This window comes from Ylistrum balloti, unplaced genomic scaffold, assembly GCF_031769215.1.
Source record: "Ylistrum balloti isolate Yb309-2 unplaced genomic scaffold, AGI_CSIRO_Ybal_v1 Utg369668, whole genome shotgun sequence".
In the NCBI taxonomy this organism is placed as follows: Eukaryota; Metazoa; Mollusca; class Bivalvia; order Pectinida; family Pectinidae; genus Ylistrum; species Ylistrum balloti.
In genome coordinates, this window is record NW_026781915.1 from 1,966,896 (window position 1) to 1,991,494 (window position 24,599).

The 24,599-nt window shown below is 34.0% G+C and overlaps 2 protein-coding genes across 3 annotated transcripts; one reads left to right on the plus strand and one right to left on the minus strand.

Annotated features, from left to right (window-relative positions):
• Window positions 1–1,195: 1,195 nt before the first annotated feature.
• Window positions 1,196–15,981, minus strand: LOC132561745 (store-operated calcium entry-associated regulatory factor-like). 2 transcript variants are annotated; one of them, XM_060226449.1, is made up of 7 exons: window positions 15,891–15,981; window positions 12,962–13,133; window positions 11,082–11,284; window positions 9,994–10,104; window positions 9,658–9,782; window positions 5,139–5,341; window positions 1,196–5,006 (listed from the first exon to the last, which is right to left on the minus strand). In XM_060226449.1, the coding sequence occupies exons 2-7, from the start codon at window positions 13,026–13,028 to the stop codon at window positions 4,699–4,701; spliced, it is 1,017 nt and encodes a 338-aa protein (XP_060082432.1). In that variant the 5' UTR covers window positions 13,029–13,133; window positions 15,891–15,981; the 3' UTR covers window positions 1,196–4,698. The 2 variants fall into 2 exon arrangements, with proteins under 2 accessions (XP_060082432.1, XP_060082439.1); XM_060226456.1 differs by lacking the exons at window positions 12,962–13,133; window positions 15,891–15,981 and adding an exon at window positions 11,781–11,784 and having other exon boundaries at window positions 11,082–11,286.
• A 100-nt stretch (window positions 15,982–16,081) lies between these two features.
• On the plus strand, window positions 16,082–21,153 carry LOC132561815 (NADH dehydrogenase [ubiquinone] 1 alpha subcomplex subunit 11-like). The gene is made up of 4 exons (XM_060226518.1): window positions 16,082–16,268; window positions 17,695–17,805; window positions 18,519–18,638; window positions 20,767–21,153. The coding sequence occupies exons 1-4, from the start codon at window positions 16,097–16,099 to the stop codon at window positions 20,940–20,942; spliced, it is 579 nt and encodes a 192-aa protein (XP_060082501.1). The 5' UTR covers window positions 16,082–16,096; the 3' UTR covers window positions 20,943–21,153.
• Window positions 21,154–24,599: the final 3,446 nt, after the last annotated feature.

Genomic DNA, 24,599 nt, shown 5'->3' on the forward strand with positions numbered 1-24,599 from the left:
ATGATTAATACGAGCTGATAGCCTGTTTCGCAATTGTTGTAAAATAACTAAAGTATATAATAATCTCAAATTACTGAAACCCACAAATGAAATTTGATGAATGTATCAATAAATGCTTTTAATCAAGAAATAACGGTACATAGTAATTATCATGCAAGTTTCTGTGTCAAAAAAAGGTTGTATGGCAATGGATCATTTTGTTTTTCCATAAAGTCTCAAATGAAAGATGCGTGTTTAAGTTAACTTAGCTTCAAAGGAAACCTTAATTAATAACCTTGATGATCTAGATGCCCATCTGGAATTCTTCAACTGTCAAAATGAATAGGTGACCACCCTTTTTTCAAAGATGAAAAGTTTTCTGATGACCAAAGATAATGAAGTATATGGCATTTAAAAAGCCTGCTATTGATGGTTTTCAATGGCAATATTCCATGAATATGCAGTGCAGCCTGATAAATGGTAATCTTTGGTCACTTCCCTTTTTTTGGTCAGTCTTGGCTGTACAATATTTATTTGCTATTTGTCAAGTGATCTAGTTATAATGAGATATAAGCACATATAGAATAAATCAGAAAAAATCATCAAGACAGCGTGCTGAATCCTAGCAATTATAGATGAAGATGCATCAACATGTCCCTTCAAATTATCACCAGAATTTTAGTACTGACCTAGTTATATAATCCATGTTTAGGAAGACATGTCCCTGATCGAACAATTTTCATATGTGATGCTATGTTAATCTTTGATGACACAACGTACCAACTCCGAGTTGTTTGTTACTACAGCCGTAAAGAAATTATTGCAATTGGCCATTACATTACATTTCATATTACTTCAAAACATATTCAAATGTATCTTTATTTTTTGAACCCAAAATGTGATATTAAGAGAGAAAACTACAAGTATGCTTAAAATTAATCAGTTTAAAGTCTTATTAGTTGCAATACTGCATAACATAAAATATTTACAGGTACTTCTATTTTTTAAACCCAAAATGATGTATTAAGAGAAAAAACTATGTATAAAATTGATCAATTTCTTCCTTTGTCTAAAGCCACAAAAACAACAAATATTTTATGGTATACATTTCAAGACAATCTATGATATTTTCCTTGCATTTGAAAATTATTTGGAAAAAAAGGAAAGAAACCAAAAATTTATTTAACAAACAAAGCAAGACTGAAGTTTTGCTGAAATTGTTTATTATGAAATGAAAGAAAAATATCAACAATAACAACAAGTACAATGACATTCTCACAGTCTGTAATAAAGTAAAACAGAAAATAACAGGAGCAACTCCTATAGTCGTTAGTTTCTGATCATTCTACTCTTCTTTCTTCTGCTGGTAACCAACATGTTTAGCCATTCTTGCAGGTCGTCCCCTTGCCACAGCTTACGTGACATACATGGAGTTTTCAGTCCTTAACAATTAAGTTTGTACATATTCTATCACAACATATAGACCTATAAATCACTTTCTGTTGTGACACACTATATTACTTAATTCCAAATTTAGTGGGGCAACTGGTTCTAGTTAATGTATCTCAAGAAGAACACATTTATGATATATATCACAGGTAAAATAGCACACATGACCCCCTTCAAACACTTATTGACTTAAAAAGGCTTTCTAAGGTGTTACCAATAATGACAAGTGCAGGATGTTGTTTGCACACTGTGACACAGAATACACTACTATGATAACTACAACAGAAATTTGAAAAATAAGAAAATTAACAAACATGTACTCTCATTAAGGTTTATCAAACTTTATGTTAAGGTGTAGTGTACCACTGCTCAGAGTTGCATCTTCCACAAAGAAGAGCTCCTTTAAATTGCTGTATATATACTTTTATAAATTAGAAAATTGGTGGGACACTCTACCTTAACACATTGTATTTCCAAACAATATCAATATGTAAAGATTAATTTTAACTTTAACTAAATATGGTCTAGTATTCTTAACCAAATATCTGCTGTTTGCTGTAGTTCAAACCAAATACTGATAACTAATAATAACTTTCTATTCAGAGTAGGTGACTGATCATTACAAAACACGCAATCATCCAAAAACAATTTATTGATAAGTAAGATAACAGAATGTGAGTATTTAACTCCACTTTGTCAGTTAAGGCCATAAACTCTAAACCATGTTTCTTTAAAACAGCCATTCTACAAAAATTGTCTGTTTGTCACAGACACATTCTTAGGCAATTTCACTGGATGGTATTTTTCTTTCGACTTTATTATCAGGTAGTAAACTGGTATTAAGTCTTTTAAAAGTAAAATATTGATTAGAATGACAATGAAATTATGCATAAACAAATACCAAAAATGTAGTGTCAAGATCAACAGTTCCTAATTGCACATGGTTACATTATAAAATCATTTGGGTATGTATTGTGATAACTTTATTGGTTTGGTACATTACAGAAAAAGTTATTTGTAAAAATTACATTAATGAAATGAAAACATTATTATTAATAGTCTTTCATATATAAATTGTGCAAGTGTTAAGGTCAATCTGTAATTTGGCTTGCAACATTGCCACTACAAGATTTTTGTACCCTAATTTCAATAATTATGTTGAAAATATAAGTTTTACGACATAAAATTTGGAAAATTGATGAAATATTCATGTATTGGTTGTACAAAACTGACAAATTCTGCAACTGAAAATGCTGCTGTAAATCTCTTTTATCAAGTTTTAACTTTTTTTAGCATTTACGGTAATTTTACGTTCAGGCTATTTCGTAGGTCTGTTAAGCTATAGCAAATGACATTTTCTATTTCTAGATTTTGTGCTATCTGTAATAAGGGGTCATCCAAGTCACTCAGAATCCTAAGAAAGACCAACATTGATCCTACAATCATTCAAGGCTGATCCATGACACTTATAGAATAACGGTCCTACTCATGTTACAATATCACTTATTGTCTCCACAATTGTGGCCTTAAATCTGCTTGCTCTATCAAAACACAGCTGTCTTTAAATATGTTGTTTGCTGTAACTCCCAGCTATACACTGTACTTGACCAACAACAGACAGCTTTCCCAGAAATCTTCATGAAAAACTATGACAGCTGCTGTACATATATCAAGGGCTGATGTATGACAGTAACATTCCAGTGGTAGATTGAAATGATTATTCTATCACAATAGATCTTACAGGACTGTCAACAAGCAATACTAATTTTATAGCAATGTTGGTGGCTTGTAAGACTATCACAGGGACAAAGTAAAAATCTTGGTGGCTGTTGGGGTTCATATGATTCTCACAGGAACATTGCACCATTCCACATATCAGCTATTTTCCAAAGACAGTCATACAACACATATTTTACAAGTAAATACTGATATATATGGAAGTTTCAAATTCAACCCTCCCTACAAATTTTATGTAATATGAAAAAGATATTTACCAGTATACAAGACAATACTGAAAATGGTTTTTAAAGTGTTTTATGTTTCTAAAATTTTCTAAAACCTATTTCATAAACATCCAACAAACTATATGACATAAAGAGTACTCGATTTCACTACATGTATATCACAGTTATGGGTCCATGATAAATCAGTACAAACATTGCATATAATAACAGGGTTTTACAAGATTCACACCAATCAAAAAAAAATGAAATAGAAAATCATGGAATGAGATTAATTTTACATATACAAACATATATTTTCCAATGCGTATGAACTGATTGGATATTGTGTACTCCGATATAAGTGAAAATCAGATGATACAGATAAAAACAGCTAATTTAGCTTTGTATCTCAGTGACATGGACACTTTTCTGTATCTCAGTATCATTAGCATACTTTTCTGTATCTCAGTAACATTAAGATACTTTTCTGTATCTCATTCACATGGACACCTTTCTGTATCTCAGTAACATTAAGTTACTTTTCTGTATTTCAGTAATATGGACACCTTTTTGTATCTCTGTAGCATTAGGATACTTGTGTGTATCTCAGTAACATGGATACATTTCTGTACCTCAGTAACATTAGAAAACATTTCTCTGTTGCAGAAACAAAACCAGTGTATTTAAAAAAAAATGAATGCATAAACAAACATGAATTATGATAAAAATGCTTTTCTTTGTCTACAATGGTACCAATTTTTGCATTAACATTTTAAAGTTTAAATGTTTCCAAGTAATCAGAGACTTTAAGACAATTACAACAAGGAAAAAACATGAAAATTAAATCTGCAATGAATTACACCATATTACTTAAACTGAAGAACAGAACAGCTGTTTAAAAAATCTCCACTTTCAAATCCATCATTTATATCTTAATTATTCCATTCTTGGATCATTCTCTGATTAACTAATATTGCTATATATAAGCCCATGCCTTGTAATAAGCCCATCCATATAAATAATTGGTAAAATTATACACCAGTGCTATTTCACTTTGTGTAGTAAGCCCAACCAATGGTTTTGAAAATGAGTCCCTGGGCTTGCGGCAGGATGAAAAGAATATGTTTAATCTGTTAAACGGTGCCGTACAGAGAATGATGTCTTAAGGGTTAAAAAAAATTGACTTTCAGAAAAACAAATCTTCTCCTCTCTACCCTTTTGAGTAGTTGTGTTCAGATTGTTTCTTAATTGGCGTTCTTTAAATCTGAAACATTCCAACAATGCCAAAGACATTCTATATCTTCATGACAATCAAATACTGATGAACTCATCTGCGTTTGGTGCCACCAAACCCAGAGGCTGTTCTGGTACCTGAGCTTCCGCCACCTCCAAATGAAGAGAAAGAGGATCCCCCTGAGAATGCAGAAGGACGGTGGGTGCGTGACTGACCCCAGAAGGAAGAGCCTGTGTATGGTGAATATGTCCTGCTGCCGTAATAATTGTTGCCCCTGTTCCCAAACATGTATCCAAGGAGGCCACCAGTGGCAGCACCTGTCCAGAAGCCTCCGCCCATATTACCAGGTCGAGTGTAGTTGGTGTGGCCCCCAGAGTAGTAGGATGAACCAGAGCAGGAGTCTGTAAAATCATAAATACACAATGCATACAACAGAAATTCAAAGCATTCTTTTACTCATAAAACATTTTCAGTTTCACATGTTGTATCATCAGTGAGATTAATTCAGAAGAGCAATTCTGCTAATAACTCACCTCCACCTGGCATGTAATCCTGTCTGAAGCCTGGGGGTGGAGGTTGACTGCTACCCCACTGATTGTCCTGTCTCTGGTTGGGGTATCCATTTTCTGTCTGTTGACTGCCAACAATACAGGTCTTATAGATGATGTACACAACCCCTCCTATAGCACACAGCAGAATGAGGTCACCCAGGACAGAGCTGGCTTTCTTACCATAACTGTAAATACAACAGCTACATAGTTAACACTAATGCATCCATAATTGTAGCCACAACATATACCAGTTAGTCCACAAATAACTAGATTATAACTTATACAGGTTAACACTAGTCACTCTGTAACTTTAATTACAACATATACAGGTTAACCCTAGTCACTATGTAACTGTAATTTCAACATGTACAGGTTAACCCTAGTCCATCTGTAACAGTAATTACAACATATACAGGTTAGTCCATCCATAACTGTAATTACAACATGTACAGGTTAACCCTAGTCTAACTGTAACTGTAATTACAACATGTACAGGTTAACCCTAGTCCACCTGTAACTGTAATTACAACATGTACAGGTTAACCCTATTCTAACTGTAACTGTAATTACAACATGTACAGATTAACACTAGTCCAACTGTAACTGTAATTACAACATATACAGGTTAACCCTATTCTAACTGTAACTGTAATTACAACATATACAGATTAACACTAGTCCAACTGTAACTGTAATTACAACATGTACAGGTTAACCCTAGTCCATCTGTAACAGTAATTACAACATATACAGGTTAACCCTATTCTAACTGTAACTGTAATTACAACATGTACAGGTTAACCCTAGTCCATCTGTAACAGTAATTACAACATATACAGGTTAGTCCATCCATAACTGTAATTACAACATGTACAGATTAACCCTAGTCACTCTGTAAATGTAATTACAACATATACAGATTAACACTGGTCCACCTGTAACTGTAATAACAACATATACAGGTTAACACTAGTCCACCTGTAACTGTAATTACAACATGTACAGGTTAACCCTATTCTAACTGTAACTGTAATTTCAACATGTACAGGTTAACCCTAGTCACACTGTAACTGTAATTACAACATATACAGATTAACACTAGTCCATCTGTAACTGTAATTACAACATGTACAGGTTAACACTAGTCCATCTGTAACAGTAATTACAACATATACAGGTTAGTCCATCCATAACTGTAATTACAACATGTACAGGTTAACCCTAGTCTAACTGTAACTGTAATTACAACATGTACAGGTTAACCCTAGTCACACTGTAACTGTAATTACAACATATACAGATTAACACTAGTCCATCTGTAACTGTAATTACAACATGTACAGGTTAACACTAGTCCATCTGTAACTGTAATTACAACATGTACAGGTTAACACTAGTCCACTCGTAACTGTAATTACAACATATACAGGTTAACCCTAGTCCATCTGTAACAATAATTACAACATATACAGGTTAGTCCATCCATAACTGTAATTACAACATGTACAGGTTAGTTCATCCATAACTGTAATTACAACATGTACAGGTTAGTTCATCCATCACTGTAATTACAACATATATATACAGCTTTACCCTAGTCCACTGGTAACTAAAATTACGAAAGAAGAATTAATGTAATAGAGCCAATGCTGTTCGTTCTGGTTAAGTGGGTTGTGGGTTCCTTCACTCCTCAGCTGGATATCTTATGGTATGAATGGGTAATTGAGCACAAGGGAAAATCAGATAAGGATATCAATCACAACAACAAAGGAAGAGGATTTTTAAAAAATTTAATAGGTACTTAATTGATACCCTGAGCTAAAATTAACACTAGTCCACCTGTAACTGTAATTACAATATGTACAAGTTAGTCCATCATTAACTGTAATTACAACATATACAGGTTAACACTAGTCCATCTGTTACTGTAATTACAACATGTACAGGTTAACACTAGTCCATCTGTTACTGTAATTACAACATATACAGGTTAACACTAGTCCACCTGTAACTGTAATTACAATATGTACAAGTTAGTCCATCATTAACTGTAATTACAACATATACAGGTTAACACTAGTCCATCTGTTACTGTAATTACAACATATACAGGTTAACACTAGTCCACCTGTAACTGTAATTACAATATGTACAAGTTAGTCCATCATTAACTGTAATTACAACATATACAGGTTAACACTAGTCCATCTGTTACTGTAATTACAACATATACAGGTTAACATTAGTCCACCTGTAACTGTAATTACAATATGTACAAGTTAGTCCATCATTAACTGTAATTACAACATATACAGGTTAACACTAGTCCATCTGTTACTGTAATTACAACATGTACAGGTTAACACTAGTCCATCTGTTACTGTAATTACAACATATACAGGTTAACACTAGTCCACTCGTAACTGTAATTACAACATGTACAGATTAACCCTAGTCACTCTGTAAATGTAATTACAACATGTACAGGTTAACACTAGTCCATCTGTTACTGTAATTACAACATGTACAGGTTAACACTAGTCCATCTGTTACTGTAATTACAACATGTACAGGTTAACACTAGTCCATCTGTTACTGTAATTACAACATGTACAGGTTAACACTAGTCCATCTGTTACTGTAATTACAACATATACAGGTTAACACTAGTCCACCTGTTACTGTAATTACAACATGTACAGGTTAACACTAGTCCACTCGTAACTGTAATTACAACATGTACAGGTTAACACTAGTCCATCTGTTACTGTAATTACAACATGTACAGGTTAACACTAGTCCATCTGTTACTGTAATTACAACATGTACAGGTTAACACTAGTCCATCTGTTACTGTAATTACAACATGTACAGGTTAACCCTAGTCACTCTGTAACTGTAATTACAACATGTACAGGTTAACACTAGTCCATCTGTTACTGTAATTACAACATGTACAGGTTAACACTAGTCCATCTGTTACTGTAATTACAACATGTACAGGTTAACCCTAGTCCATCTGTAACAGTAATTACAACATATACAGGTTAGTCCATCCATAACTGTAATTACAACATGTACAGGTTAACCCTAGTCACTCTGTAACTGTAATTACAACATGTACAGGTTAACACTAGTCCACTCGTAACTGTAATTACAACATGTACAGGTTAACACTAGTCCATCTGTTACTGTAATTACAACATGTACAGGTTAACACTAGTCCATCTGTTACTGTAATTACAACATGTACAGGTTAACACTAGTCCACTCGTAACTGTAATTACAACATATACAGGTTAACACTAGTCCACTCGTAACTGTAATTACAACATGTACAGGTTAACACTAGTCCATCTGTTACTGTAATTACAACATGTACAGGTTAACACTAGTCCATCTGTTACTGTAATTACAACATGTACAGGTTAACACTAGTCCACCTGTAACTGTAATTACAACATGTACAGGTTAACACTAGTCCACCTGTAACTGTAATTACAACATATACAGGTTAACACTAGTCCACCTGTAACTGTAATTACAACATGTACAGGTTAACACTAGTCCATCTGTTACTGTAATTACAACATGTACAGGTTAACACTAGTCCATCTGTTACTGTAATTACAACATGTACAGGTTAACCCTAGTCACTCTGTAACTGTAATTACAACATGTACAGGTTAACACTAGTCCATCTGTAACTGTAATTACAACATGTACAGGTTAACACTAGTCATCTGTTACTGTAATTACAACATGTACAGGTTAACCCTAGTCCATCTGTAGTAATTACAACATATACACATAACTGTAATTACAACATGTACAGGTTAACCCTAGTCACTCTGTAACTGTAATTAACTAACTGTAATTACAACATGTACAGGTTAACACTAGTCCATCTGTTACTGTAATTACAACATGTACAGGTTAACACTAGTCCATCTGTTACTGTAATTACAACATGTACAGGTTAACACTAGTCCACTCGTAACTGTAATTACAACATATACAGGTTAACACTAGTCCACTCGTAACTGTAATTACAACATGTACAGGTTAACACTAGTCCATCTGTTACTGTAATTACAACATGTACAGGTTAACACTAGTCCATCTGTTACTGTAATTACAATATGTACAAGTTAGTCCATCATTAACTGTAATTACAACATATACAGGTTAACACTAGTCCATCTGTTACTGTAATTACAACATGTACAGGTTAACACTAGTCCATCTGTTACTGTAATTACAACATGTACAGGTTAACACTAGTCCACCTGTAACTGTAATTACAACATGTACAGGTTAACACTAGTCCACCTGTAACTGTAATTACAACATATACAGGTTAACACTAGTCCACCTGTAACTGTAATTACAACACGTACAGGTTAACACTAGCCCACTCGTAACTGTAATTACAACATGTACAGATTAGAATTTGTCCATTGGAATTTTTTGTTGTGTTATAATGATAAAAGTGTCTTACCCAGACTGATAGGATGATCGGTCATGGTAGTCGTCATTGTAACTATTATAATGGCTGCCATAATTATGATGTTGCTGATGCTTTCTCTGATGCCCTTCCTCAGTCAGATCAATAGTGTATTCCAGCTAAAATATGACATCACAGATGTAAAATAATTCAACAGAACTTTGAGGTTTTGTTTTTTTCTTATTTATTGTTTTTTTTTTTCTTATACCTGACTTCAGAAATAACCGATCAAAGAGAAATGATCAGAATAGATAATATTTAGCAGTATTCACTTAAACACTCAGAGCATCTGATGGTCTTGGCTTAGACACAAACGATACAAGTACTTACACCACAAGAGCCTCGAAGTACAGAGGGATCCTCTGGATAATCATATCCCTCACAGGTCACTTCTACTCTCCCAAACCTGTAGGCATTGTCCATGTCTGTCTTACACTCCCACTGTAATCACATTGTATAACAGATTATTTATCATTACACAGCTCTACCTTTCCAACCTGGTCATTCCCACTGTAATCACACTTCATTACAGGTTACTTATTCTTACACTTCTACCCTACCAAACTCATAAAAACTGCTTCAGACTAAACTTGAACAATATCCTTGTAATTAGTCCCACTCATGCCGCCCTACCTGGCTGGGATGCACATTTTTACAGAACTGATTCCCCTTAACTAAAAAAACACTTCGGACTAAATTTGGGCAAAATCCAATCATTCATTCCTTCATGAGGAGTAGAAATTTAAAGAATTTCCTCTATTGCATCTGTCTTCCATCACAAAGGGGCCAAGACTTACTCTTTATACAAAAAAGATTTCCCTTCATCCAAGAATGCTTCAGCTCAAATCTGAAGGAATAGGATTTTAAAGAAAATTTCACCTTTTGGGATCCACTACTGAGGCTCCTGGAAGCTGAGAACCAATCATCAAACAAACTTTATTCCGCTTTACCCAAGGATACTTCTGACCAAATTTGGTTGACATATAGATCCATTTCCCTACTGGGCCCCACCCCTCCTTCCACAGGGGACCAGAATCCACTGTATTAAGCTCCATGAAGGGAGAGCATATAGTCGCCGCTTTGTCTGTCTGTCTGTCCGTCCATTCATTTGTCCGTCTGTCATAATTTTGCCCATAGCATAACACAAAATCTTTAAGAGGTATCAACATAAACTTAAAGGTATATAGATCTCAACTAGGAGAATTGCAATGCACCAGAATCATCACTCTCTCTTACATACTTTAGGAGTTATTGCCCTTTGTTATTTTTCATACTTAAATTTTGTCCAGAGTATTACACTAAAACTATAAGAGGCAATATCCATTCGTTCCTACAGGAGGAGTAGGATTTTAAAAGCATGTACTCTACAAACTTTGAACCAGGTGAGCGAAAAATCAGGTACTGCAGAAAGGTCTTACCTGAACATCATAGCCATCTGAGCCTTTGTTTGTACACTGGACTACCTGAGGAACAAAGGCACCACATCCAGCAGATCCTCCTACACATTTCAACTGAGGCACTGGACCACTTCGTCGTGAGTTTGTCATTCGGCCATTGTACAAGGTCAACGACTGTACATTTGTCAGCAAAACCTGATCTCCTCCTCCACCACTTATGGACCCTGCAACAGATACTGGAAGTAATAACACTGGCAAACTAATATTCCCAACTGTCCATAATTTGTAATGTTCACGTCTTTTAGCTGATGATAACTGATGTTTTGGAAAATAGCATTGTTGTATTTGCCATTCCTTAAAATCCTAATATATTAATTTCAGCTTAATCAGACAATCAGAAGTCCCATGGGTTTCAATAGTAACAATTTTGTAATTATCTATGATCTAATAAGTCATATTAAAGAAATAGTATTTAAGTAGTTATTCCATTAGAAAAGCTTGAATTAAATAATCTAAGGGTTATTAAGACAAGAGATCCCAGAGGGATCTTGGCGCCCACCATTTGAGGATCTGTTTTCAGTTCTTGAAGATTTGTTTATTTTTTTTTTTTTTTTGTTACAGGTTTTGTAAATGTTCATGAACTGGTCTTCATTGAATGTACTCAATGATGGCACAAGATATTTTTATTAAGCACCTATTAGCAAATATCATTTGAAAAAGATCCCAAAGTATTATTAGATAGCAGTCAGTTACAGGTGGATAATGGACATGGTCTTGAATCAATATGATAAAATATCGAAGAAAATATGCTTGTGCTGTATTACTGTCGACATCAAAGATGGCTGCCTGTGGGCCAACTTGATTTCAAATCAGTCCAAAAAAAGTACAATGCACAACTAGGGACCAAGGGAAACCAATACCTATGAAATATCAGAAGTATCCATCCAGTACTTCCTCAGAAATAGCGGTAACAAGATTTTACTCTCAAAATCCAAGATGGCTGCCTTTCAGCCATCTTGATTTCAGATCAGTCCAAAAAGGTACAATGCAAAACTAGGGACCAAGGGGAACCTGCATATGAAATTTGAGAAAGATCCATCCAGTACTTTCCAAGAAATAGCGATAACAAACTTTTACTTCCAAAATCCAAGATGACCGTCTGTCAGCCATCTTGATTTCAGATCAGTCCAAAAAAAAAGGTACAATGCACAACTAGGGACCAAGGGGAACCTGCATATGAAATTTGAGAAAGACCCATCCAGTACTTTCCCAGAAATAGCGGTAACAAGAATTGTTTACAGACGGACGGACCACGAACGCAGGGCGATTTGAATACCCCACCATCTGATGATGGTGGGCTAATAAAAAAACAACATTGAGTACTGAACATGTTTTACCATGACAATCAAACATTCTGCAAGCATGGATGCACATATAAATATAGATATATCAGTACACAGTCTAATATGTATTATCATCTATAACACCTGTCTACAGTGTATTATCACCTATAACACCAGCCTATAGTATATTATCACCTATAACACCAGTCTACAGTGTATTGTCACCTATAACACCAGTCTATAGTGTATCATCACCTATAACACCAGTCTACAGTGTATTATCACCTATAACACCAGCCTATAGTATATTATCACCTATAACACCAGCCTATAGTATATTATCATCTATAACACCAGCCTATAGTATATTATCACCTATAACACCAGCTTATAGGCAATCATAACCTATAACACCAGTCTACAATGTATTTTTACCTATAACACCAGTCTATAGTGTATTTTCATGTATAACACTAGTCTACAGTATATTATCATCTATAATACAAGTCTACTGCATACTTTCACTTATAACTCAAGTTTTCAGTCCATTGTACTCACCTATCCCAAAGTGGATATTCATGATGCAAATCAGAAGAGAAAGGCAAAACTCCAATTTGTTTGCCATTTTGCTTGTTGTTTTTCAGCTATATATCAAGACTTTTGATCAATCAGGTATAATTTTGTGTTTCAGTCTCAACCAAACAGCTTTAATCACATGGAATTCAAGTTTCTGTAAAAGAAAAGACAAATAACTAATGGATAGTCAAACACTTAAAGAAAAGGATTGAAACTTTACTCTAAAACTGTTCAAAGCATTTAAGCAATTTGTGAGTCATATTATTGATAATCTTCTGGATTACTGAAGGCTAATCCATGAGTCTCTGTGATTTAGTGATGTCATCAGAAAATATTTACTGTGTTGTCATCAGTGCTTTCATGTTTCTTAAATACTTGTTTGCCATATCAGGTGAAAAATGTTTGTTGTATATCTGTGGATATTTGGGGGAAATCAAAACGAAGTCTTATCTTATAAACATCAAAGTATGAACATATTTCAATACATGTATGTAATAATTTGCTGCAATTTATCAAGGAAGTGTATAGCTTTCAAGATACAATTCTTTCCCATGAATGGAAGTGGAAATTTGCTACTATATCATACAAATGTAATCCCATTACATATATATTCATATAAATAACATGGAAAAAAACTTACCTACAAAGGCAACAAAATATCTAGGCCTCACCATTATATCATACTTTTCATTTAACTTGCACAGGATCAATATCAAATTCCAGAAATTTATATTCAGAAACATTAAAACAAACAACATGAAAACTAAGAACAGCCCACAAGACATTTACACCGTTTGAGACCTGTCGCCAAAAACACTGGAAAAATATATAAATGATCTTTACAAGAGGCACTAGAAACTTTTTCAAAGATGACAAAGATTCAAACAGTGTTTCAGATATGTTAAAAACCCTGAATTGGCCAACACTTCAAGATTGCAGAAGTACCCTTATTTTGTTCTTCTAAATCATATCTGGCCAAGTTCTAGTAGCAATGGAAGAAAAAGAAAGTTTTACTTCTTTAACTGATCCATAAACATGCTGTTACTTGATCATCATTTGACCACACAAAATCACATGCAATCCTTCTTTCCTCAAACCATTGATAGACTCTGCCACTAAACATTGCACAGAGTCCTACCATAATATTCAAATCAGGACTCAAATATAAACCATAAAGTTCTCACCCTTTTTATCTTACTGGTAGTATTAAAACAAAATTAGAAAAAAAATATATACCACCAGCATTACTTGAGATATGACAAATTAAGAGAGTTGCTTTCCCCACTTCTTAAAATTGTTTGGTTTATCAAACGAGAAACAGATCTCCTATTCCACTAGAAGTATGTCATTGAATGAAGTTTTGACAGTAACATTAAAAGTCTGAACAGAATGCCCTAAAATTTCCATTTCTATTTATTGAATTATGCATGTTTTCTCTGTGTTTAGGTAAACAAAATATCACCAATCAACATCATGATGTCACAACATACACAGGAATCACTCTCTGGAGCACAGCAAACATAAGAATCCACAATATCTAATGTAAAGCTTTGATCTCAGCCAGTTGTTCCTCTAAAGTATAAAGTTATGCAAGTTGGGAACCAGTATTGTATGTAAAAGAGAGTCAGGACAACAAAAAATGCATTTCATATTGCAGATGAGGTGTTTTTTTTTTTTTATTTTTCTTTGTATATTAATCTCCATTAACAATACAAGATTTCTCTTTTTCCAAGACTTGGCAATTCAGCATCCAATATATATAGCTTTTGCAGAATTATATTTCGTCACAGATCAAGTTATTTACAAATACACATACTGTTTCAAACACATATCATTTTTGACAAAATTTTGAGTGTAAACAATATAAAGACTATGTAAATGTTATCAATTTATCATTTAACAGATCAAAGTGAAAGTAGCATTAAATCCTAATAGACCAAAATACTTACTACAATTTCATAGCTGTCACAAGCAAGTGACAATAAATTAGTGATTAGTAATTGGTTAAAATAAAAAATGTGTAAAAATCTGATAGACTATTCAATATATTTAATGGATTAAATAATCAGTTGACTTTGTGTTCAGTATTCATAGAAAGTGAATACAGTGATAATTTTTTTTTTTTTTTTGTAATTTTAACCTAAAATATCTCATTTACCTAGAAATTGCATCAGAACAAATATTATTTGCATCCTTATTTTATGTGATATGAATATTGTTTCTGCCTCAACACAAGAGAATATTAAGGTATATCAGAGACGTATATATACGTCTCTGGGTATATGTATGTAACTTTATTCAATTACGAAAAATTTACCACCAATCATTGCATCAGATGAGGTTAAACGATTAGATATTTTATTGTATCCAATCATCACCCCATCACTACAATATAAAAACAAATATCTATGTTTTTCACGCATTGCCTGTTTCACAATAAAAATCTTTATTCGAAACCAATATAATGAAGTCCTCCTCGACAGCTGTGACTCTAAAACTGCATAATGTGCAGCACATAGGACATCGATTTTATAAGTGTTTGGTGAAGAGGTCCAAAACTGAGGCACCATGGATGTAAACATTCGGTATCTATCTTCTTTGTTACAGTAACAAATTAATACATATCATACACGAGTTCTTCAATCACAATGAAATGATTTTGATGAGGAGTAAGTTGCACATTCTGTATTAAAAACAAACAAAAAATCCTATGAACATATTTCAGCGCATGATATATCCTTATTAACTTAATGACGGCTTGTCATGATTTTGAAGAAAAAGAAATAAAGACTATTAATATTACCCTTCTATTGCTTGTATAAAGTGAACTCGCTGACGAAATTTACCTTGAAGTACCAAATGATTTTCTATGCTTTTGCCTCTAGGTAGCGACTTAAATCATATTACTTACTGCTAAATTGTTTGTGCTTGGTCGTCAATCTTCTAGAAGAAAATGATTCAATATTCGGTTTTCGACGTCTCTCGATGATCAATTTCTTTGCAAGTGACGTGTATTTATTTACTTCCGGTTAAAAATCTGCCTCTGTCAAGCACTTGTCTATCATGTCGTTTGTGGAGGCATGAACTAAACGTCTTGTAGACCAAACTTTATCAAACATGGAGAGCGAAGAGAAACAATCCCACGAGAAAGAAGATGGGATTAATGATATAAAGGGTTTCATACTTCATAAAGACTGGAAATTTGATTGGCATGTGCTGTGGACAATTCCAGATGGACAACAGACAGAGAAAAAAGCTGCAACAGCTTGCTCTTTTGCTGCTTTTACGGGTATGTTTTCATGACCTTCAGCTATTTATGGCTGACAAAATATATTGATAGATATTAAAGCGACACTTGAAACTGACTGGGGTGTTTGTAGATAGCATCCGAAGATATTGCCATTAACTATGATTCAAAACAATAGAGCAAGTAATTAACTGATTGACTCAATTAATTCATATCACAACTGATCACACGAAAAGGAAAAACGATCCTTTAGTTTACATCGTTTAGAAGTTCAGCTATAAGAAAAGCTCCCAATAACTTTATTACGACATCGGTAAGAGAACAAATACGGCTTTAGATATCGAGAAACGGTACGAGAACACCAACATGCGATCAGTAGGTTACCAACTAACCCATTATCTTGTATGATTTACAACACGGTTTAAGATCCTCCATAACATTCATAAACAACATTTTCCTTGCCAACAACAAAAACAAGACACAATCATCATCATTATAGACTTTGTCTTAGTAGTAATTGATGAAGTTCAACACATATGCCTATCGTACAAACTAAAATTCACCGGGATAGTATGGAACTCATACACTTTCCCACATTATACACCTAAACAGTTGCACTTGAGAGGGAAAAAAATCAGACACATTACCAGTAACATCCAAGTCCTTTAAGGAACCTGTTTAGGACCTATCCCTTTCCTTTAATTACATTAAAAACTTCCAAGAATACATGATGACAGCATCATATGCAAGAAAATATCAAACAAAGATGACTCACTAAAACCATAAGATCTGGATGCCACAGGACCATGGGAAACAGACTGTATTCGGACATTTCACCTTAACAAATGCATCATTAGCATCACAAATGCAACAAAATATATCAAAACTACAAACTCCATTGCCACACACTAGAACATGTAAAATCAAGCAAAGATGTAGGAATAACACTACAAACCAACTTAAAACTAATACAAATAAATCTTCAGGCTTCCTTAAACATAACCTCAAAACTTACGCTCCTCAAATTAGAGAGCAAGCATACAAAGCACTACCAAAACTTGAATGCTGCTTTTTTTTGCATGCGACTCCAACAACACAAACCAATGCAATGAAGAGCAGCATGTTACATCAACAACAAATATCACATTATGAGCTTGGTCACAGATATTACACCAACCTCAGTGGCTGACACCAAAAACATGCACACTGCAATACAGACTGATCTTGTTTTACAAAATCACATACCAAAAAGTTACAATCAACCATACTTCCATCCTCATCCCAGCTGATCCTAAATTTGCTATGCCTACCCCATCTTATAAAGACATCACAGTTTATATGCAAATACTATAAAAACTATTAAAACGGTGCAGGTTGAGATAACATGAAAGTTACTTTCAGGGATGTTTTCAATTTTTTAGCCCATCACCTGCTTTTGTTCTTATTCATGTGTTGTGTTTCATTTCAGGATTAAGTGCTTGCCTCATGAGATGCTATCTTGGGCCAGCTGAGGGTACCAGAGTAGCACTTACTGCTCTTCCAAGTCTGGGATTATTTGGCTCTGTAGTTGGACCTAGCAGTAAGTTCTGTATACAAATCTGTTATGAAACTTTATCAACACTCGATTCTTTTTCTTTATCAGGACCTGCAGGTCTCTGTCAATATTTCTACTGGATAATCCCTACCTAAATTCAGACCCAAGTAACATTCAATATGACAAGCCTGACAGTCATATTAAAATCTTATCCTTATCTTTTGAATGAAAGATGACACAGATAAAGAATTAGTGAATGAGGCATGGTCCATACTTTATTTCACACTACCATGATACAATGCTACATATTCCCTTCATAGATTGACAAAGAACACATTCAGTCACTGGTGGTCATCTTTGATTTAAGTACTTGAATGTCGTTATCATAAGAACTTTATTACTTGTATGTTCCTTTTGTTTTTTTTTTCATTCATATTTAATTTTGAAGCTGACATCTGTAATGATAGACACCAAGTGACAATCTTGAATTTTGATAGTAAAAATTTTTTTTTTTTTGTTAAACAATTTTTATATTTTTCAGAGTTTACTATATAGAAAAACTTTACACCTGAAATTAAGTTTGATAATGATTTTACCATTCAGTTTTCTATACATGCTTATTGTTACAAAAAAATAGTTCAAAATGTAGCAAGTATAAAAACATTTGGATACATAATAGGTCTAAGTGGATGCTCCATGGCACAGGACCAGAATATATTGTTCCCCTCTTAATAAGTTTTTATAATTGCTTATTTCAGTTGTATCAGCAGCAACCTATGTGTATGTTACAAGTTATGCTGCTGAGGTAAGAGGAAAATCTGAGCCCATGAACCATTTCTATGGAGGTGCAGCTGCTGGCGCTGTTTACGGACTCAGGCGTAAGTCCAACACGCAATGTCTACACGAGCTTATACCAGTGAATTAAAATATTAGTAAAAATATGTTTTTCATTTCGTACTTACTTTGGGTAATTAAACAATTTTTTGTTTAAAAAACAAATATATTTTTCATCTGAATTTTGTGAAACATTTCTGACGAACCTTAGACTAGAAAAGGATATTACCACTTCTGTATTTGTATCCCTTTACAAAACAGGTGTCAAACTGAAGCTCTGGTAGTGTCTTTTGCTGTACTGGTACCAGTAGTTTAAAATCAACATTGTAATCTAATGATACCTTTTACTGGAGTAGAATTTGTATTTGTTGCTATTTTCCTTAAAATAATTGTATGTGAAAGACCACCTCCTGTTGTCATAATCTATAATAGGTCAGGTTTAATTAAAAGCTGGATTGTAAAATCTCTACTCTCTGTACTCAAATGATATACAATGTAGATGTACAATGTTATATCAAGTAGATGAAACAGTCTCAGCTTCTGAATCATGCAATACTGGCAATGGAAATCCATTATTCATTATATGTTTTTAATTCTGAACAGAGCAACACAAGGAATATTTTGAAGTAATTGCCAGGGACTTGTCACTCTACCCACTATTATGCTTTTGGAAAACTTAGGGGTTGGGAGGGGGGCATAGTTGCCACTTTATCCATCCATCTTTTCTTGTCTGAAACATCTTACTGTGACTATGTTTAGTGTACAAAATTAAGGGCCCACAACCCTTTAATACAGAATCATTGCCTGTGGTTAAAATTTCATATCCTATAACTTTGTATCCATTTAAATTGGGATAATGAAACATACATTTGTGTATACATTCGTCATAGTAAAACAACATGCAGTGTACCAAATCCAGGGCATACAACCCTTTAATTACAAAGTTTTTACCCTTTATTAAAATCTGATATCTGGAGCATTACTTTTGATAAAGATAAGTCATGCTCAGATGATGTGCAGTGTATCAAATTCATGGCCTGCAACCCCTTAATTACAAAGTTATTGTCCTGCGATAAAATTTTGTTGCCAATAATGTTGTTTAAGGGAAGCATTCATCAGCTTCACTGATACTCTCGTATGGTTTCAATTCTGAAGCAAGAATTTAAGAAACAATTGAAATAACGAAAGACAAGTTTAAACTAACAAAAATAATTATGATTAATACATAAAGCTTGTACAAAACTTCAGTGACCCTTCACCAACCAAACTTGCAATAAGATTTGGTTATGATTTAGTGAGAGTCAACAAAACTTTCTTTCACAAGGCAAGTAGATATTCAGCTTGTTTCTTCATCTGACATTACAGATATGATTTTTACCATTTCTGTTCATGCCAAAATGCATTTTAAACTTGTCAAGAGTCAACAACAGGGACCTGGTTGTTAGATGATTGATGTGTACTGAGTGTTAAAACAACATGTATTGAAATTTTCTGTATTATTACCAGTAGCATTTGGCTGAAAATTTGAAGGAATATCCTGGGATGACTAACCTTGCATGAATACAATGTTATTTCTTTTCAAAATCCATCATCTTGAAAAACATATTTTGGTCTTCATCTCACGTTACACCTATTAGGTTTAGCAAAAACCTCACATGATTCCCACCAATGATAACCAATTAACCACATCATCCAGTTGTGTTATATACGATCATGCATCCTGTTGTTGTACAGACAATGGTGAGATCCTTAAACTGTACAACTGCTTCTACTGTAAAGATCGTTATACCTGTTAAGACTTTTTGATTTTCATGCTCCCTGAAATGTTTGGGGGAGATAGAGGGGGGGCAGCATATAGTCACAGCTTTGTCCATCCCTCTGTCCTTCTTTCCGTCCATCCTTTCCTGTCCAGAGCCCAAAGTTAAGCAAAGATCATAAAAAGTGGTGTATACATTGATTGTACAAAGACGATGTACAATGTACCAAATTCAGGGCCCACAACCCCTTAATTGCATAACTGGTGCCCTTTGTTAAAAAGTTTGTGTCAAATGAAGTCATTTTAGGGGAGCATTTTATTAATTTCACTCATACTCTTGTTTGATTGTTATTTTAATTATCTGCTGACAATCCCTTAAAACTGATTCCATTCACTTTTCTTTGTTTGCAAAACAGACCTGAACTTCAAGAAGGTAGCAGTAAGGAGTATAGGTTTTGCAGTAGTGGGAATGCTGGCATCTGAGTTGTCAACTCTACCAGGTTTTTCACGTTTTAGAGGAACCTCTAAAATAAGACAACATTACCTTAGTGGCAATCGATGGAGGACACCTTCAAACATCAACCATGATTGAAAGAAAGAACTAAGCAAACCACCTGACATTGTGACATGGATTTTTAAACTTTAACACTTTGAAAGAACGTTCTCTAGTGCTTTTTTTAATTTAATAAAGCTTTACTGGAGATTTGTGTCAGTTGTAGATTATATCAGTATATGTGAAGTAATTGATTTGAATGAAGTTTCAAAAAAATTAATTGTGTTTCAAAATAAAACTATAAAAATAAGTTCTTGATTTTGTTTCTTTTTAGCAAACCTGGTCCTAAGGACCAAGGTGAACTTGTGATGTACCCTGGCATCCGTCTGTCATTGTCTGTCAACAATTTTTAAAGGATGAATTCCTTTGTCGTTTGACAGGAAATAAGACATAAATCAATATAAAATGGTTTCAAACATAATATCATGTGCTTTTCTATACTTATACACTTTGTTATCTGTAGGAGTATTAATAAACTTAAAAATGGTAATTTGAAAACTTCTTAATGAAATTTCACCAGTGGACTACCTTTTTTGATGGCATGATTTGCTTAATTTTGTCAACAATTTCAGTTTTGTTGTTAATTTCAATTTCATTTTGTATGAATCATCACCACAAATTAGCTTTCACATTCATAAATTCAGACTTGGTGGACCACTTAACCAGATTTTTAGGACCCAAAATCAAATGTTTCAGCTTGTTTCTTTATCTTTGAAAAACTGGCTATTTGGAAGAAATTTTCAAAATTAAAGCATGCTGGTCCCAATTTTTGGGTCATCTGAGACAAAGTCTTCATCTGGTGTCATGCGTCGTTCATCCATAAGCAATTTAACACTTTCGACTTCTCAAAGACCCATGATCCAATTTCAATGAAATTTTGCAAAAACCTTCCCTGGTCAAAGATTAATCAAAATTGGGAATAATACAGTTCCAAACCCCAAGGGGCCGTAGGGGCAGGGCCAAAAGAGGTCAAATTGACTTGGATTTCTAAAATCTTCTTCTCAAGACTAGATATGGTAGAAACAAATACTTTTCATGAATTGAAGCATGTTAAGGTGCTTTACCAAAATTGTGAATTTCATGGCCCCGGGGTCTCACATTTTCCTGTTTGGAGGGGGTAAAATTTATTATAGTTTATTTAGGAAAACTAGATTTTTGAGCATGATTTGTTTAATTTCCTTTGGAAATATTTTAAACTTGGTTATAATTATGAGTGAAGGATGATGGCTTGATGGTATGCCCATTTAGATCTTGACTGATCCCCGGGGGCTGATGGGCGGGGCCACAAAGGGTCAAATTGACTTAAATTTCAAACATCTTCGCAACACCTAAATATGTTATAATTAAATGCTATTCAAAAATGGAACTATCTTAAGGTGCTTTAATTATGAAAATGAATCTCACATTTTTTCTTGGAGAGAAATTTTTTTTTTCAGACTTTTCTGTAATTGCATTTCCCACTGGAAATAACTTTATAAGAATTATCAATATACGATGACAGTTTTAATGGTATGCATGTATTGACACTGGCATATTTTATTCAGTGTCAGAATTTCTGTTTCATGAGACTTGATAACTATCCTTTAACCTTTATGTTCAATATTGCTTATCTCAGGTGACCGTTAAGGCCAATAGGCTTCTTGTTTTAACATTAAAAGTATCTACGAAAATTTCTTAAACCAAACGTATTGTTTTTTTGCTTTTAATCTGCTTTACAAAATCAAGCCTTTCATAAAATCCTCCTCAGAAAAATTGTTTAATACTGTATTATTTGGTCATCTGGGTCAGGATGACATATAGCTATCATGTTTTGTCCTTGTCATGCACCATGCATAAACTTTCCATTCAAATGACATCTAAATAATCAAAAGGACCAGGACTCTGGTATTGGGCTTGTAGCATGATGGGATGAAGGGCTACCAAGTTTGTTGATATGACTGACCTTGACCAAATTTCTAGGTCCCAGGGGTAACGTATGTTAAAATCTTTAAACAACTTCTTCTCAATAACAAAGAGGCTCAAAGTGCTGATATTTGGTCTGTAGCATGCTAGAAATTAGGGCTACCAAGTTTATTAAAATTAATAACATTGACTCACTTTTTAAGGTCGCATAGGTAAACCGTGTTGAAATGTTTAAACGACTTCTCAATTATCAAAAGTTCATGGTGCTGTTATTGGGTCAGTAGGATACTGGGATGAAGGGCTAACAAGTTTGTTAAAAAAATTACCTTGACTTACTTTTCAAGGTCAGAGGGGTAAAATGTGTTGAAATATTTAAAGGACTTCTACTCAATTACTGGTGCTGTTACTGGGTCAGTAGCATGCTGGGGTATAGGGCTGCCAAGTTTATAAAACTCACTGATTACTTGTAGCCAACATCCACTTTTGGAAATTTTACCTTTTAAAAAGCCAGTAACGATATAAGTTACGAGACGATACAGGGGAAATGTAATGGGTATATGTAGCTTATATCTTGTAAATACCGAGAAGGCGACTGAAGAAAATCCAAAGAGATCGGAAGAAATGTTAAAAACTGTATTTTGAGGTGTACTAACCCTTAAAGCAGATTTCATAATCTTCAGTATTGTATAACATCAAACATTCCGAAATAAAAGCAAGTACGTGTGTTTATTCTGGACTTTGTTCGAATGAATTGAAACATGGCATACAGGTTATGGCAAGTCTCGGGACTTGCCTGCATTCTCAATGACTGAACGGAAAAGCTATAAATGATTACCATGGTGACATACTGCTGCCATCGAGTTGCCGACATACGATTTAATGATATCACTTAACGAGCACTTTGCTCTACATATTTAGAATTAGATACAACAAACTCAAAAACAATCTCTGCTAAAGGGAAAAAATAATTAAACTGCATCATAAAGCTGTTTCATTCTCTTGAAGCAGCATGGCGAAACTATCTGAACATCTCAAATTGTCCTTTAATATCATTACACGAGTCTGTCTCAAACAATATAAATTAGTATAGAAATATCATTTATATTAGTAACTTAAACTAGGAAGCAGGGTTCCATTTATAGTGTGTGTGTGTGTTTTTTTTTTTTTTTAGATGAATTAACACTGTTTCCATTTTGGTCAAAATCTGGTGAGTCAGATAATGGTTGAGTACCTAATAGATTTACGTCACCCACTTAGTCAGACGGCGTATACCATGATACGGCCAATTACAGGACATCATACACCCTCTACATCCTTACGGTCAATATGGAATGTAAACACGAGAACATGTACAATCAAATGGCGTGCTTTGGAGAAAATTTTACGAAAAGAATGTGCACATGTATATGAACAATATTCTGAAATTCTATTAAATAAAATATATTAACATAAGTCAGAAAGGGGTTTTAAAGGAATTACCACAGAAATGGATCAAACGTGTTCTGTATAACGCGTTATATATTTCAGTCATAATATACTACAATGAAACTGGATAGTTAGCGTTACAAAAATCCTTGTTTTGTTTGTTTCTTTATTTTGAAATGTTGAAAACAGCGGCGAAATTGCCTATTGTCTTGCAATATAATCTGCTTATTTCCAGGCAAAACGATGACAAGAACGTGTCATCAACTATAAATTGCAGTTCAATTTGGAGACCCAGATTTGTTTTCATCGAAATCACTTGACACGATAGTCAGTAAGTTCTCAATATAACTAGTTTATGTCGTTTTAGGA